Source organism: Periplaneta americana, chromosome 11, assembly GCF_040183065.1.
Source record: "Periplaneta americana isolate PAMFEO1 chromosome 11, P.americana_PAMFEO1_priV1, whole genome shotgun sequence".
NCBI classification, from domain to species: Eukaryota; Metazoa; Arthropoda; class Insecta; order Blattodea; family Blattidae; genus Periplaneta; species Periplaneta americana.
The window spans coordinates 118724384-118742036 of NC_091127.1; the positions used below are offsets into that span (position 1 = coordinate 118724384).

At 36.3% G+C, this 17653-nt stretch overlaps 1 protein-coding gene across 2 annotated transcripts; it reads left to right on the top strand.

The window, feature by feature from the left end:
- Positions 1 to 658: 658 nt before the first annotated feature.
- LOC138709281 (endochitinase-like) lies at positions 659 to 17223 on the top strand. Of its 2 annotated transcripts, none has more exons than XM_069839935.1 (11): positions 659 to 734; positions 1558 to 1637; positions 1724 to 1893; positions 3305 to 3470; positions 5379 to 5601; positions 7859 to 7982; positions 9871 to 10068; positions 12280 to 12361; positions 13766 to 13977; positions 15164 to 15343; positions 17010 to 17223. In XM_069839935.1, exons 2-11 carry the CDS (start codon positions 1571 to 1573, stop codon positions 17130 to 17132), a joined length of 1545 nt encoding a protein of 514 aa, XP_069696036.1. In that variant the 5' UTR covers positions 659 to 734; positions 1558 to 1570; the 3' UTR covers positions 17133 to 17223. The 2 variants fall into 2 exon arrangements, with proteins under 2 accessions (XP_069696036.1, XP_069696035.1); XM_069839934.1 differs by having other exon boundaries at positions 682 to 757.
- Positions 17224 to 17653: the final 430 nt, after the last annotated feature.

Sequence of the window (17653 nt, forward strand, 5' to 3'; positions counted from 1 at the left end):
ATAATTACAGCAATAAAAAAACAAAATAAACTTATATTTACTTCTAACTACAAATAAATAAATGCAATAAACCTAGGACTATAAATAAAAACTATGCTATAATAACGCCTACAATAAGCAAAAGTAAACCTAACTTATAAGTACTTCTATTTCACCCAACTATTACCAATTTAAATAATTACATATTACCTTAATTAATTACATATAATCTTAATTAATTACATATCAACTTAATTAATTACATGACAATAATTACATAATTACACTGCACCTACAATTACATTTTCAGTCTAATCTTCTCAACCTTTCCTTAAATGTTTTGATTTTGAGAGGACCACCCTGAAAGATTGCCGCAGGTAAACTGTTCCAGTCTACTATTGTGCGGTTAACAAAGGAAAATTTTGCCACGTCCGTTCTTTGTTTTCTACATTTAAACTTTGGAATACAAATTCTTAAACGAATTTAGGCTCACAGTGTAATGGGAATCGTTGCTTTCCAACAGATGTCAATACAATAACGCTCTTTTCCATGACACCCACCTAGGTTACGTTAATATTTGTGCATATAGTATAACTGATCTAATAATAATTCACTTGTGCAATGGAATATTTTCTCTGTTATCGTTTTATTCAAGTTGTGGAGGGGGTATCAGGTGGCAAGGCTCCTGCGTTATATAAATGTTGCGTACCGAGTTCTTCTGTCTGTGCCAGTTCTTCCAGGACAACTGAAGTTTGGTAAGCTGGTATACCAATAATTGGTAAGCAGCGCCTTCAATTTAAGACTTCCCTTCCTTTATTCTTGCTCGTAACTGAAACTGTTTCAAATAGGATGAAAGTAGAAAGAAATACAGGAACACAAGCGTTAAGAGCAGACTGTGAATACACTACCTTTTGAGTAATTCTGGCAAAAAGGTCTCACATAATCTCAGGTCTCGTGTATTTTAAGAAAACTTAAGTATGTTGTGAATACTTCCCTGATTGTAATTGACTCGTACTTATTGAGTGTGAGCAATATGTGCTCAGTAGTTAACTTTAAAAGGCTATACACAGACAGGGGAGACAAATGAGTAGCTTAATATCGAAGACAGACATCTGACCTCAATCGAAATTTAGATAGCTGTGGTTTTTTATACAATTTTTCATGCTCTTTCCAGTTATAGTGAAACCATATGCAAACTCTAACACTACATTTATAAAATAAATTGTGTTAAATATTACAAAGAACACCGGGAATTTAAAAATTGCCTCTAGATAAAAACTATGGAGATGACAGATGTCCGTCTTTGATATTAAACTACTCAAATGTACATAAAAAAACCACCTTTTTCACACCAAGACGACTTACTGAAAGCTTGTACTGCAGTAAACATCTGGAAAATAACTTTCTGCGTCACAATAATTTCTCTCCACATCGCGCAATTTAAGTGTGAAGGTTCAATATGATACCGTTTACAATAAATTTTATGTACAGAATATCATCAGTTTCTAAACACATTCTAATAAACAACATTCATAAGAGAGAAAGGAAACATTCAACAAAGACATTTTATTTTTGTAGGAGTGCCTCTAAAATGAAGACGTTCGACTTCCTTCTCCTTTGTGGAGTTGTACTACTCTCTCTCATCATATCAACCTCAGGTCAGTATGAATATTTTTGCTGGTCATGATAATAGAGATAATAATGGTGGAGATTGTGGTGATAATGGTGATGTTGAAATGTGTAGGTGACAAGCCTTCGCGAGTTGTATGTTACTTCAGCAACTGGGCCATATATCGCCCCGGACTAGGCAGTTACAAGATCGAAGACATTCCGGCTGATCTCTGCACTCACCTCATCTACGCTTTTATCGGAGTCAGCAATGTCACCTGGGAAGTTCTCGTATTGGACGAAGATGTTAGTATTGAAACCCTTATAAACTTCCGCATGCCCTATACATTATTAGAAAAAAAAATTAACCACATTCGGTAAATACAAAAAGTTATTGAAAATTTTATCTCCGATATGAGTATTATTTTACAATATTATTTAAACATTATTGTCGTTCGTAATAATAAATTTTGTGACTCAAATGTTAATGCTTTAGTCCACAAATAACGTGAACTTAGGCTCGATTCCTGAGCACGTATATGTGTTGACTTGACCAGTGAGTCGGCCTGGGTAGTGCAGTCGGTAGAGTTCTGGCCTTCTGTGCCCGAGATTGCAGGTTCGATCCCGGCCGAGGTCGATGGCATTTAAGTGTGCTTAAGGTGGGAGGTACATCATTGGTCTACAAACATTTTGTGAAATCAATTTTTTTATAGCTCAGCTACTATAAAAGCTAAACGAACAAAATTTTTCATGCTTGATATACATACTATACCTACATTATACTTTATAAAACACTATTCAGAATAATAAAATGGCTAATAATTACGTGTTAAAATATCAAATTTTCGTAATTATTTTTACAACCGTAAAGTACTTACGTAATAAAAATCTACAATTAATTTAATATCAGCACGATTCTTTTATACAAATATTCTAAAGACCTAATCAACAACATAGCATAGGATCTTCTATGTATTCCTTCAGGAAATATATTTTTCTTAATAACAATTTAAGAAAACTTAATATTTAAGGTAATGATTAAGAAAAAAAATATTTCTTTGAAGGAATAGGTAAAATATCCTAGACTATGTTGTTGATATAGGTCTTTAAAATATTCCAGTAAAATAATCTTGCAGATATTTAATTAATTCTATAATTTATTATGTTAATACTTTAGGTTGTAAAAAATATCAAATTTGATATTATTTTTACAGGTAATTTAACTATTTTAATATTCTGAATAGTGTTTTTTTTAGTGTACAGTATGTACTATATTAAACATGAAAAGTTTTGTTCATTTAGCTTTCATATTAGCCTTGCTGAGATATTAAAAACATTGATTTCAATAACTTTTGCAGGTCAATATTGTACCTCCCCCCATAAATGCGACAGGCTCATGTCAGTAGATTTACTGGCATGTAAAAGAACTCCTGCGAGACAAAATTCCGGCACACCGGCGATCTGGTATAACCTCGGCAGTCGCGAGGGTAGTTAAAAAAAAAACAATTGTAGTGGCCTTACACTAGGCTGACCACATAACCAAATAATTCTGTTACTTGTATATCATGTATTATGTTGTTCTATAGTCTCCACAAGAGTGAGGAGAAAAGAAGCCAAATTTGACAATAAATCACCTATAATAATTGTTGCAATTCTTACAGTTGTAATGTAAATCACTCTATGAGAACATAAAAATGAAATATAATTAATTTTTCAGGTGGATTTGCATATGACAGGGTTTGCCAACTTCACAGCACTCAAGACTAAATATCCTGGACTGAAGACAGAGGTGGCCATGGGAGGATGGGGCGAAGGCGGACGGAAGTACTCGGGCATGGTTTCCGACAAGGCGCGCAGAGACACCTTTATTCCCAGTGTCGTAGGTAAGCAATAGTGGTGATAAGAAAACAATGTTGTGTACAATAACATGTGAAACGTATACCAAGGAAACTGATATTTCAATATTTGATACATAAAATGTTTATATCATAGGCCTACTAAAGGTGCTTGAAATTGATTCAAATTGAAATTTCTAACGGGAAAACTAAGCCCATAGAGGTAAAAAAGGTGTTCCTCAGGGCAGCCCACTTTCTCCTACTCTATTCAACTTAGCAATCGATGGTATCATTAAGGATCTTACTGATGATGAAGTATCGCACACCTATGGTTTTTCATTAAATCCTACTCTAGACAATCTCTCTGCCGTTGCTTTTGCTGATGACATTGCTTTGAATTCAAGCAGTGAAAATGGAATTACATCTCTTATTAGTTTAGCAGAATGTAACCTTTCTACCCTTGGTTTGGCTATTAACCCTAGCAAATGCAATTTAATAGCGATTAAAAGTGGTGTCCTATCCCAGTTTAATGTCATGTCCGCTAATGGTTCGCTCATTCAATCCATTTCTAATCCTAATGACCGCATTAAATACCTTGATATTAATTTTAATGATGAAATCGTTTTTGATAAATGTGCAGTTTTTATCACATTCAGTAAAAATATTTCTAAACTCTGTCTCTCACCTTTATTAAAACCTGATCAGAAAGTAACGATTATGAATCAATATGTCTGACCCACTCTTACTTATCCCTTACAGTGTGCTCCACTCTACCAAATCAAAACCAAATTTCTTAGCATGTGAAACGTATCCAAAAGGGACAGATATTTCAATATTTTATCCATAAAATAATTATACCATAGGTCTACCAAAGGTGCTTATTCCCCTGATGATAATCTGAGTAAAAATAGATATATTAAACATGGGTATAATAAATTACGAATATTGAAGCAGTTATTTCTCATTATGAGACGAGATTCACTGTAAACTTGCCTATAGCTTTCTTTTGTATAGTGTATGTTTAACTGCAGATGAGTTGTCGCAGAATATTAGTCCATATTTAATTAAAGTATGCCATTTTAACTGTGTTCACATCGCCAATAAAAGATAAGGAAGGATTTTAATGCATAAATGCAGACCTCTATTTAGGATTAATATATTTTATACGTGTGTTATGATTCTTTTAGTTCAATTTCATTTAACCTAACATTGTAGGAAAACTGAGGACTATTATGTCTACTAATTTTATTACACTGGTTTCATCAATATGAAGAGATAGTTTATTTGCTGTAAACCATTAATTCATTAGCTTTAATACTGTATTACAAGTGTTTATAAAGAGATAGTATTATTTACTTAAAATTATCACAATTGTATCGTCTGAAAATAAGACTATCTGGAATAAATTATTTATGGTTGAAGGAAAATCATTAATATAAATTAGAAACAATAGTAGGCCTAAAATATATTCCTAGAGGACTCTTAGTTTAATATTTACAAAATTTGAGTTTGTAACTTTGTGTATTTATTTCCAATTTTCAATTTTTATTTCCTATTTGATAAAAAGGATGTAAACCGATCTCGGTTCTCATCTTTACTACTGTATATCAATATATCGGTATTATAATCTACAGAGTCAAACGCTTTGATCAAATCACAAAATACTCCTCCAACATGTAATTTCGAATTAAAAGTATTCAGTACCGGTACTTCATCCACTATCCTAAAAGCTACAGTCTCTGTTGAGTTTTGTCTTATAAATCCTAACTCCTCTAAAACTAATATGTTGTTGGATTTCAAATAATCAATCATATAATTTATACATAACGTTCTGAAATACTGTTGAAAATATTGTTAACATTTAGCAGTAGTAGATTACATAACAGAGAACTGCGTTATTTGGTCGGTAATCAAATCTTGATCAATCTATGCTATGTCTGAATTGTTTATCGGCAGACTTTTTGGACAAGTATGGTTTCGACGGGCTCGATATTGACTGGGAGTATCCTGGAGCATCGGATCGCGGCGGCAGCTATAGCGACAGACAAAATTTCTTCTACTTCGTGGAAGAACTGAGGACAGCCTTCGACAAAAAAGGAAAGGGTTGGGAAATCACCATGGCTGTACCAGTCGCCAACTTTCGGCTCCAGGACGGCTTCTATGTCCCTGATTTGTGCGAGTGAGTAGCTTGTGGACTGCTTGCGGTGCGTATATATATATTATATACAGAGTGTTTCAGAAATACTTTGACAAAATTTGGGGGCATCTTCCTCAGAACAAATCAAGAAAAAACTTCATATAAACATATGTCCAAAAATCCTTAGTTTTTTAGTTATTAATGAAAGAACATAATGAAACATCTGTTAGATATTGTCAGCTTGGTAGCAAGTGTTGCAACTTTAATCAATTCAGAAACTCATAACAATGAAAGTTTAAGTCCAACGCGTTTGAAGATACAATCCAGATTCATTCGACGTACTTAAGTTTGTAACCGATAATAATTCATTTTTTGGCCGGGTAGCTCAGTTGGTAGAGCAGCTGGCTACGGACTGGAAGGTCCGGGGTTCGATCGCAAGTGGTGACGGGATTTTTCTCGTTGTCAAACTTCCAGAACGGCCCCGAGGTTCACTCAGCCTCCTATAAAATTGAGTACCAGGTCTTTCCCGGGGGTAAAAGGCGGTCAGAGCGTGGTGCCGACCACACCAACTCATTCTAGTACCGAGGTCATGGAAAGCATGGGGCTCTACCTCCATGCCCCCAAGTGCCTTCATGGCATATGACGGGGATACCTTTACCTTTACCTTTACCTTTTTTTAAACAATGATGTTATCAATGCAAGTCTGCTGATGCACCCATTGTATCCTAGATGGCAATGTATTGCCAAAGAGACTTGTTTACTACAGTCATTTATCATTTGAACATTTGTTATGAGTTCATTCTACGAAGTATTATCCACTACTGAAATTATTTATGACCACTTGTTATCAGTGCTGTAGCTGATTCGGAACGCAGTTCCAGTAAAAGTCATATTAGGGTTCCACAGTCCCAATATAAATAATACAGGAAACGACTGATGAAGCACAACTTAGGGGCTTCTGAAATAGCCGAGTTCCAGTATTTTTTTTTCAACTACAGCACTGCTTGTTATCAAAAAATCTATTCTAAAACACAACATACACACACATACACCACACATACATACGAGTAGCATACATACATACATACATACATACATACATACATACATACATAACAATAAACACTAGCAAACCATAAACTATATAGGATGGGAGGGGTATACCTGCAAATATTTTGATATTTGTTTAAGAAAAATGAAAGTGAAATAACGCCATTTTTACTGTGGGGAATTCACGAGATCAGCTCTGGTGGGAATGTGGAGTAATGCCAATCCTACAAGCAGGCAACAGCCAGCGTAAGGCCACTCTTGCTCGCAGAAAACGACATAACTCCATTACAATAATTAATCAACGTAAAACATTCGATCAACTTTTAAAATATAAACCAACAGTTTCAACTTACACAACACATCTACACAGAGCTAGTCTCAAATCTTCTGATATTTTCAGCCACAGTATAATTAAATATCATGTGCTGACAGTGATGTCATCCGTTTAATGTCATTAGGGTCGGTCATAATACGTAACAACTTACCTTATCTCTGGTCAGTTCTAGAAAGAGCGGTGCTCCATTCATCAATACCTCGCCCCACCGCGCCTAATTAAAATATATATCGCAGAGACTTTCTCGTAAGCTTCCCACGGTACTTTTTCTCTTGCTCTTATAGTTTTTCCATAAATGTGTCACGTATTTTACGGTATGGTGTTTTGTGAATGGTAGTACTATTAAACGCCTGTCAGTTCAGGCTATACGCACGTCTTTCGATATCATTATCATACTCCAGCATAAACAGCTTAGAGTGAAATTCAAATGTATTGTAGTACAAAATAAATCATGAATGTAGTCCCATGTGGTAATTTAAAAGGGGATAATGTTTGGATACACGATGCATTATTTCATAACCTGTTACACCACAAAGACCTTCATGGTAAGCCTGGACAGTAGACAACAAACACGAGCTTAGACCTCCGAAATACTAGTGAGGCATCCGTAAAGAAAACAAATAGTCTGGAACTATTAACTAACCTAAAAATGGTATTCTTGTCTGGAAAAATAACTTCGAAGAATGAGAAATTTGTTAAATAATGTGGTTCAGAATACTATCCCCAATTACCTCTAAAAATATTTGTACGTATATCCCTCCCATTCTGTATAACCGATACAGCGATTTCTGAGACGGAGAATTGTTTAGCAAAGGAGTGAAGAATAAATATTTGTGGCGCAGTTTTTCTTCGATATTTCAGTTTCCTGTGTTAGCATTTCACCAGAGCCCCAATAACGCTTGTTTCTCTTCTCAGGTTGATTGATGCAGTCCATGCGATGACCTACGATCTGAGAGGAAACTGGGCCGGGTTCGCAGATGTGCACAGCCCCTTGTACAAGAGACCCGACGACCCCTACGCTTATCAAGCCCTCAATGTTGTGAGTGTCCCAAACTTTACAGTTCTTTATCGTTAAGGCCACTAGACGAAGTGCAAACAAAAAGAAAAAAGAGAAAAATAAATACATAGTGATCCTGGGAGATATTATACTCGTATAAATGTGATACTTATGTGTGATGAGGAATCACAGCAAGGGAAACTTGGCATTTAAAGTTACTAACTTGTTCAAGTGGTGAGTCATTAAAAATATCTTACCACTCAGGTTGTTGACATCATAAACGAACAAGCTGAGTAATTATTTATTAATTACGAATATATAAAATATGCTTATTTTAATGCATATGTGAACATTGTGTGCATTAGAGTCCTGCATAACCGGTTTGAAAAGACAGATTGCTATGAACGCCTAGCGCTATAGACAGTATGCGAAGCTCTTCCATCTCGCGGAGTAGTCCAATGTTCGGTTTAACGAATGACCGAGTCTCACTCGGGTGGACGGCTCTGCATCATGAAAGACAGATAATATTGAGCCATCCAGGAGTTCCAAGAATCGTTGCAAGAACGCGATTATCATCGTGTACCTTTCAAATGATATTTCCTCCTCTCTCCTCATTGATTGAAGCAAGCATCATGAAACTACAATAATTAGACTTGAGAGTGCTCTTATTTTTGTTAATAACAATTTTTCTCCCTAAAAACGGTTTATTAGAGAAATAACAATACATCCACTTAGAATAATTAAAAGACATAAGCTATATTAACAACTACTTTTTCAGAGGTAGCCTATGTATTTTGAGTTTAAAGTATGAACGTTACTATAGTAAGTGTGCACATATTTGCTCTTCTATTTTGTAAGTAATTGTAATTTTTTTTATTCTTCTATTTGACTACACGTCAGATTTCATCTATGCATTACGCTTATTTATTTCGTTGTTACCGGTGTCCATTAGTTCATTCATATATTAGTTATGAAGATAAAAGTACCAAAGTGTCCAATCAATTATAACCCTATTTCAAGCTAACTTACTTATGGCTTTTAAGGAACCCACGGGTTCATTGCTGGCATCACATAAGCCCGCCATCGGTTCCTATCTTGTGCAAGATTAATCCAGTCTCTATCATCATATCCCACCTCCCTCAAATCCATTTTAATATTATCCTACCATCTACGTCTCGGCCTACCCAAAGGTCTTTTTCCCTCCGGCCTCCCAACTAACACTCTATATGCATTTCTGGATTCACCCATACATGCTACATGGCCTGCCCATTTCAAACGTTTGGCTTTAATGTTACTAATTATATCAGGTGAAGAATACAATGCGTGCATCTGCGTTGTATAACTTTCTCCTGTAACTTCATCCCTCTTAGCCCCAAATATTTTCCTAAGAATTTCAAGCTAACACTTTTTTTTAACTAGGAAAAGTAAATTTTCTTCAATTGTTACTGCATTTGTGTAGTTACAAAATACCATGAGTTCCTGTATGATGAAATGCGCTTGGTATTTATCCTCTATATCTGTGGTTCTGTCTAACCAGGCGCAACCGCTTCAAGACCGGATATTCGAACGAATGTCCAACCTCTCAGGTTGATCTGCAACCGGTCGAATATAAACCGGTTGTAAGCGCTGTTCTGCAGCACTCTGGTGTGCAGCATTAAACTATTATTGCTGACGTAATCTCTGGCACGAACGAAACCCCACCACTGAAATACTGCATACCTGCCAGCAGTCACGGTTACACTAGCATGCATCTCTTACCCGCAGGTTAGAGACGCTAGCCCGAGGGTGAATTGTGCTGATAACCGCTGCTCTACAGGATCTTCCCGTAAAAATCTCCTTCTCTCTTGCGCATAAACAGTGTCAGGTCGTTTAATTTCTATTGTACAAATGGATAACATTTAACTGTCATTGTTGGCATTTCTGTTATTAGAATGATGGGATGCAACTCTGGGTGGATAAAGGCTGCTCGCCCGACAAGCTGGTGGTTGGTATCCCATTCTACGGCCGCACTTTCACACTGAGCCAAGGCAACACGGACCACGGCCTCTTCACCTACATCAACAAGGAGGCGGGCGGCGGCGACGCTGGTCCTTACACCGGCGCCAAGGGAACTCTCGCCTACTACGAGGTGAGTACTTTCTCAGTAACAATAAAATTCCAAGCCTATCGGCCTCTGACAGCAATGGAATTAATGCATCTTATGTTGCTTTCTCATCATACGAAGTGTAAAGCTTTATATTACTGCGAAAATCAACTTCTACCTTCGCAAATACACGTTTTCAACATCCTGAAGTCGCAAAGAGAGGTTATTTGTATGCTGTCTGTCTTTCCCTTTCTCCATACGTATTTTATACGTATGTATCAACGTAATTATAATATCTACGAGGATTTTCATTCCGTAAATATTATATGATATGCATTTTTACAACGGAAGCTTGGGGATATCTCTTAAAATAAAGTTGAAAAATCTATAATTTACTCAAACAGGCACCAGTGATTTTCTCTGTGAATTCTTTTCTTAGGAACTATTTCAAATTAGATCACGTGGTCTGTCCCTAAAAATTTATAGGCTACATACATTTTCTTCGCCTTTCCAATGACTATTTTGTCGTTTCTGATTAAGAGTTCTCTTGAAAGATAAAGAAATGCTGTCTCCCTGTATGTAGGCTTACTGTAAATTATTTTTCTCAGACTTAACGGTACTCTGTAATTTCATTGAACAATTCTCTGATGGTCGTCGGATCTCGGAAAGTCTAGAAATTATCTCAGGAAGAGGATGTGTACTACAACATTTTTAGAAAGTATAATATATTATTCAATTAATTAATAGTAATTCAACCAAAGAGGTTATCCAGCGTCGAAATTCAAGGTGGCGAAAATTTGTAGATAAATTATATCTGGAGCCCTCTTTTCTACCTACTTATTCTACGCCAAGGGAATCCACAGTTTTAGTTCCCTTCCGGGATAAACAAGCTAAGGATTTTATTCTATAGAATAACTTGAAATAAATACGAATTACTATCTTGTAGGGGTCTACTGACAATTAGCCTGAAATATTTTCCTAAGCACCTTATTCTCAAACACCGTTAACCTCTGTTCCTCTCTCAAAGTGAGAGTTCAATGTTTACAATCCATTCAGAACAACCGGTAATATAACTGTTTTATAGATTCAAACTTTCAGTTTTTTTGAAAGCAGACTAGATGACAAAAACTTCGCAAACGAATAATAACAGGCATTTTCCATATTTATTGTGCGTTTAATTTCCTCCGGAGTGTCATCTATATTTGTTGCTCCAAGATATTTGAATTCTTCTATCTCTTCAAAGAATAAATTTCCAATTTTTATTTTTCCATTTCGTACTATGTTCTAGTCACGAGACATAATCATATACTGTCTTTTCGGGATTTACTTTCAAACCTACCTATCTCTTTACCTGCTTCAATAAAATGACCGTGTTTTCCCTAATAGTTTGTGGACTTTCTCTTAGCATATTCACGTCATCCACATAAACAGCTGATGTAACCCGTTCAATTCCAAACCCTCTCTGTTATTCTGGACTTTCCTAGTGTCATATACTAGAGCAAAGTTAAAAAGCAAAGGTGATAGTGCAACTCTTTGCTTTAGCCCGCAGTGAATTGGAAAAGCATTAGACAGAAACTTGCCTATACTTACTCTGCTATATGTTTCACTGATACACATTTTAATTAATCGTAGGCCTACTATTTTCCTGGGAATACCAAATTCAATAACATATTATATAGCACTTCTCTCTTAACTGAGTCATATGCCTTTTTGAAATCTATAAATAACTGATTTACTGTACCTATTATAACTGACAATAATAATTAAAGATCTACTAAGTACGATATTAATTGTCTGTTGAAATTCTTATAAAATACAAACAATTTATTTTATACAAAATTACCAAGAAAGATGTCAGGGAATTCGTAGAATCCCTGTAATTGCAGCGAAAAGTTGCTATTTGTGTAGTTTCAACTAATCGTAGGCCACCGCTTGATGACAATCATCTTAGCATACCCATAAAACAAAGAACTTCAACTCTTGATGAATATCGTAACGAGTGCAAGAGAATAATTGATGCACCATTCGATGCTCAATCACCTAGTAGGCCAAATATATTTAATGATATGTTGCAGGTTGCATCGGCATGCTCCCGCTAAGAAGCAAGAATGGTAACAGACATATTTCCCGATTAGGTGCCCACTTAAAAGTTCCACGTTAAAAGTGTGTTAAGAATATTATAGAGAAGCAATATTTGAATGTTAATTCTAGATTTACATTCTATTTAAAACGTGCAACTTACTTTCATTGTTTCAGATTTGTGAATATCTCCAAGCGCCAGACAGCCAGTGGGTTCAGGAGTTCGACGACATTGGAAAGTGCCCTTATGCCTGGAAAGGTAAATGTCGAAGTAGTCTGTATCAAGTAGGCCTACTATATTTGAAAGGATTTTTGCTTGTCATTATTCTATTAATTCTATTTTTTATCTTAATTTACAAAAAAAGACATATGTTATGGAAGCATTCTATCGTGTAATGACAGTTACTGAATATTTTTTTCGCAATCGGATGCCAAAATCAATATCCCTTGTACTTCAAATGACATATCTGTTTCTACTCTCACTCCTGAACCACAGAGCCGTCCTAAACTATTCAGTATTCTTAAGCACAAGGAGATAGGCCTTTTAGTTCCTTTCCCTAACCTGTACGTATGGTCAACATGTTCTTCTATCAACTCCATATTAAAAATCACTTCACAAAATCTCTCACTTTCTCAAAGGTATCCATCTCTTTTTCCCGGCCCATTTCTTCTACCCCAAAAATTAAGTTCTTTTTCCTCGTCCTGAGATCGTAGTCACTCATTTTCTTCTTTAATTTGTTACTCTCTGCTATCAACTCTTCTATCTTCTCACTGATGTTTTCTACCTTTAGTCTGAAGTTTTTTAAAGCCTGGGTTTTCATTTCTACTTCTTGATTCAATCCTGCACTCTTATTCCTTTCTTCTCTACTTAATTCACTTACTTTATCCTTTCCTGAAGTCTCTTTCTGTAACCACTGTTCCGTCTTCTCTTACTGTATCTTCGCTTCTTCCAATCGGTTCTTTATCAGACCAATAGCCTTTATCCTGTGGTCCACACTTGTGGAGTAACGGTCAGCGCGTCTGGCCGCGAAACCAGGTGGCCCGGGTTCGATTCCCGGTCGGGGCAAGTTACCTGGTTGAGGTTTTTTCCGGGATTTTCCCTCAACCCAATATGAGCAAATGCTGGGTAACTTTCGGTGTTGGACCCCGGACTCATTTCACCAGCATTATCACCTTCATCTCATTCAGACGCTAAATAACCTAAGCTGTTGATAAAGCGTCGTAAAATAACCTACTAAAATAAAAAAAGTTATCCTATGTTAGCGAGTTGTGACCACGCGACTTCTATTTCCGGCGTTCTGCTGTGGAATATTGGTATTCCGAATGTTAGAACGATTTCTTGCATAGAACATACATATAAAATTTCAAAATTTTATTACAAGAAATACTTTTATTTATTTAAGAAATAGTTCAAATTGTTGAGTTATTGGAAGTCAGCTCTAAAGACCTTCTTATTTAGTCTTCTACTGAACGTAGTACTAGGTCATAAATTTCCAAAATACCAGTATAAATCTCGTACGACTTGTCTGGATTAAAATCGCTCTGTTTTCTGAGGACGCATCAGAAATGACTGGAACAGATAATCTGAAGCAGACCATGATTGACTTTGTTTTCTTTCTTGTGAAGCAAGGAATTTGACATACAGACGGATTCGGTGTTACAGACACTCAATGGGTGGGTTACGAGAACGCCACGAGTGTGCAGATCAAGATGGACTTCATCAAGGAGAAAGGTTATTTGGGAGCCATGACTTGGGCCATCGACATGGACGACTTCCAGGGCACATGCGGGACCAAGAATCCACTCATCAACGTCATGCACGAGAATATGAAAGGATACGTGGTGCCCACTCCCCATGTGTCTACCACCCCCAGGGTATGTTACAATGCTTTACTATTCTAAGTGTTGAAAAATTTACAACGAAAATATACTTCGTTGTTTCTGAGATAACTTCTAGTTAGAAGCCCAACGAATTCGGATTTGATCCTTGGAGATGATGATGATTGTGATGATGATATTTTTATAAAGGGATTTTCTGTGATAACACGGATTTAATCAACCAAAAATAACGACTGAGGAGATGTCGTGCTGACCATATGTTACGCCCATATTGGTTTGATGATCAATGACCTCTAATGAACAGGCTTGTAATGTTGGGGACCGATTACACAAGTTGACTACAGCTTGGTACATAGGCCGGGAACGTGAGTTAGTACGAGGATAATGACTTGGTTCTACGATCGATTACGCGAATAACAAGGTGCACATAAACAAATCTGGACAGTTCTAAAAGTAAATATATACTCTACATAGCATTACAAAGATATATTTTTATGTACCTTTTGTCATGTGCAAAAGGATTATCACAGAATTATTCCTCCTTTCTTTTCTTGTGCTGCAATGTCTCTGTATATAATATCGCTTGTCACCTCATATGTTTGCATTACACAATTTACATGTAATGTTCCTGTCACTCACTTCAAAACACTCACCAAATTCCGCTGCAAAAATACGCGCCTGAGAACCTTTAATCTTGGGCATTATTATTCAGCAGGCACACTGTTTACTTATGCTTCGGAAGTGACTGGCGAACGGAGTATTCAGCAGGTACACTGTTTACTGACTGGTGAACGGATAGTCAACTTGAAACCACCGTAACGCATTCTATCGGTCCAACATTACAAGTCTACTAATGAGGCATGTGGATATGAGGCTAGCAGTTACCTGGTCGACCTTGGCCCTTCATGAGTTGCCGCGCCACAATTATTATTATTATTATTATTATTATTTATTGCCATATAATATGGCCTTACCACTTAATTTTATATTTTGTTGACTTATCTTTCACCTCCCCACCTAACTTGTTTTCTTTAGAAAAATTATATTCTGCTTGTTCTTCTTAAGAAATTCATACCTGACATCTATTAACCTTTTTACCCGGCCGTTCAATTATCACATTCTAAGAATAAAAATTACTTATAACAATTTCAAAATGCTTCCGATGTGAACGTGGTATGTAATGTCGTGAAGTAATGATTAAATTAATATTTTACTGTTGCAGCCCGAATGGGATCGCCCCAAAAGCACTCCTGGGGAAGATGGTTCCGTGACTACTACCACCTCGAGTACTGATCCTGTCACCACAGGAACCACCACCAAGGGCACCACGGGTCCCACACTTCCTCCTGGCTCTCTGGACTGCAGCAACTCCTTGTACCTGCCCGCAGCCAAATGCAACCAGGTAAACAAATCCTTCAACGGGTCGAGTGCAGTCTTTTCATTACCGTCAGTCATTTGCCTTCTTTATTTACTTCATTTCCTCAAACTTCTCCTTTCCTTTTCTTTGTTTTCTCTTTATTTAATCACACTTTTTCCTTCCGCTTTATTCTTTCCATTCTTTCTTTTTCGTATTTCATATATTTATTTCTCATTTCCTCACTGCTCATGTTTCCTTTTTGATAAGGTAAGTTCAGGCTATTTCTTTAATTTCATTTTTCATAGTTTCTTTATTGTCCCTCTTCTGATACTTCTTTTCTTTCATTTTTCTCGTTTCTCTTGTTTAAATTTCTTAGTTATTTATTTTCTCTTTCTTTTGACCTTTTTATTTGACATTCTTTTTACTTCACTTTTTTGTTCTTCATCTTCTCTCCTTGGTTTTCATCTTTCCTATTTTTTCAGAACTTTTTCTTTCTTTCCTTCTTCCTATATTTTTCCTTTTTTTCAACTTCATTGCATCCACTCTTTCTTATTTGATTTTTTATTTATTTTTTCCTTCCATTTTTCCTCCCCTTTACTTTCTTATCTATATATTTTTCTTTTTTTTTTCCTTGACTCTTCTTCCTTTCTTTTTTCCTTTCGCGTTCTTTAGTCGAGTTTTATGTTTTTTTTTGTTTTTTTTTTTTACCATTTGTCTGTTTGTATGTGTGCATAATCATATTCAAATTTAACTTTTTCTTACTTTATTTGCTTTTCAAATCATAATCTCATCCTCCCCTTCTTTTCGATTTTACTTTTATCTTATTTCTTTCTTTCATTTTACTTTTTCTTTACTTTTCCACTGTTTCTAATACGCATACTTTCTTGATACAATTTCACCCAGAAGTATATTAATTTTATTACTTTATTGATTATTAAAGGACATGTGTATAGATTATTATGCACACATGCATGCATGCATAAATACACAGAATTAAGCTCAAGCATACCGACAAAGTTCTAGGGGTGATAAAGGGCAATGAATTACAAAATACCGCAAACATTTATTTGCTGACTTATAGAGTGTTAAAGGTCCCAGGCACAAATCCGTGTTTATGCTATTCAATGCACTGCACCAGTACAATTAAAGCATTAACAGCACAAATACTGCGCAGTACATTGACGATACAATTGCAAGGCTTGGAGGAGATCGTCTCGCTGTGTTTACTAGCAGACACAGTACGTGATACATGGAAACAGATGTGCTATGGTGTGGTCCGTGCCTGTTCGGATATCTTAGAGCATACATGCGTTGACCAGTTTTGGCGTTTCCTCTATTCCACCTTACACTAAGTGCATATCGGCCATTTCAGCCTATACAAATCGTTCCATTCTGCAGTGTTTACGTTTTAACAACTCCTAGAAGTTTGTCGGTATCCTTAACACCACCACACACACACACACACACACACACACACACACACACACACACACACACACACACACACGCACGCACACACACAAAATTCATGAACTAAAGCAGAGGATTCAGAAAACAATACAATTAAGTATTAAAGAACTTTTTTAACAATTCTTATTCAATTAAATTACTAAATTAATTTAGTTCAACTCGAATTAAAGTCATGAACATAGAAGCAACATTTAACAACAAAGTGACAACTCAAAATTAGAAATATTGAACTATGTTTCAGTACTACGAGTGCATCTACGGTGAGCCAGTTCTGTACACATGCGCCGATGGAACAGTGTGGAACCAAGCCAAGTCCTTCTGCGACTGGCCGAGCGACACAGACACATCAGGGTGCGAGATGTGATTCAAGTAGGACTACTGTCGCAGTCATATTGCGTACTTATACTGATGTATTTCTAGGCACACAATAAATATATGTCTTAATATACAGCTGATGGCAGTGGATTTCATTACCAATACTATTTTTAATCTCCATGTAGCCCTACCTCTCCTTGTCCTTGACAGATATTTTTCAAGTACGTAGCTACTATTCTGACAGTTATATTTCCTGTTGTTCTGAATGGTTGTGAAACTTGGACTCTCACTTCGACAGACGAACAGAGGTCAAGGGTGTTTAAGAATAGGGTGCTTAGGAAAATATTTGGGGCTGAAAGGAATGACGTTACAGGAGAATGGAGAAAGTTACACAACGCATAACTGCACGCATTGTATTCTTCACCTAACATAATTAGGAACATTAAATCCAGACGTTTGAGATAGGCAAGGCATGTAGCACGTACGAGTAAATTAAAAAATACCTATAGTGTGTTAGTTGGAAAACCTGAGGGAAAAAGACCTTTGGGGAGGCCGAGACGTAGATGGAAG

Coding starts and splice junctions, on each gene's coding strand:
- LOC138709281 (XM_069839935.1), top strand. CDS start 1,571: ATGAAGACGTTCGACTTCCTTCTCCTTTGTGGAGTTGTACTACTCTCT. Junction 13,978..15,163: donor ATGTGTCTACCACCCCCAGG/GTATGTTACAAT, acceptor TTACTGTTGCAG/CCCGAATGGGATCGCCCCAA. Junction 15,344..17,009: donor CCGCAGCCAAATGCAACCAG/GTAAACAAATCC, acceptor ACTATGTTTCAG/TACTACGAGTGCATCTACGG.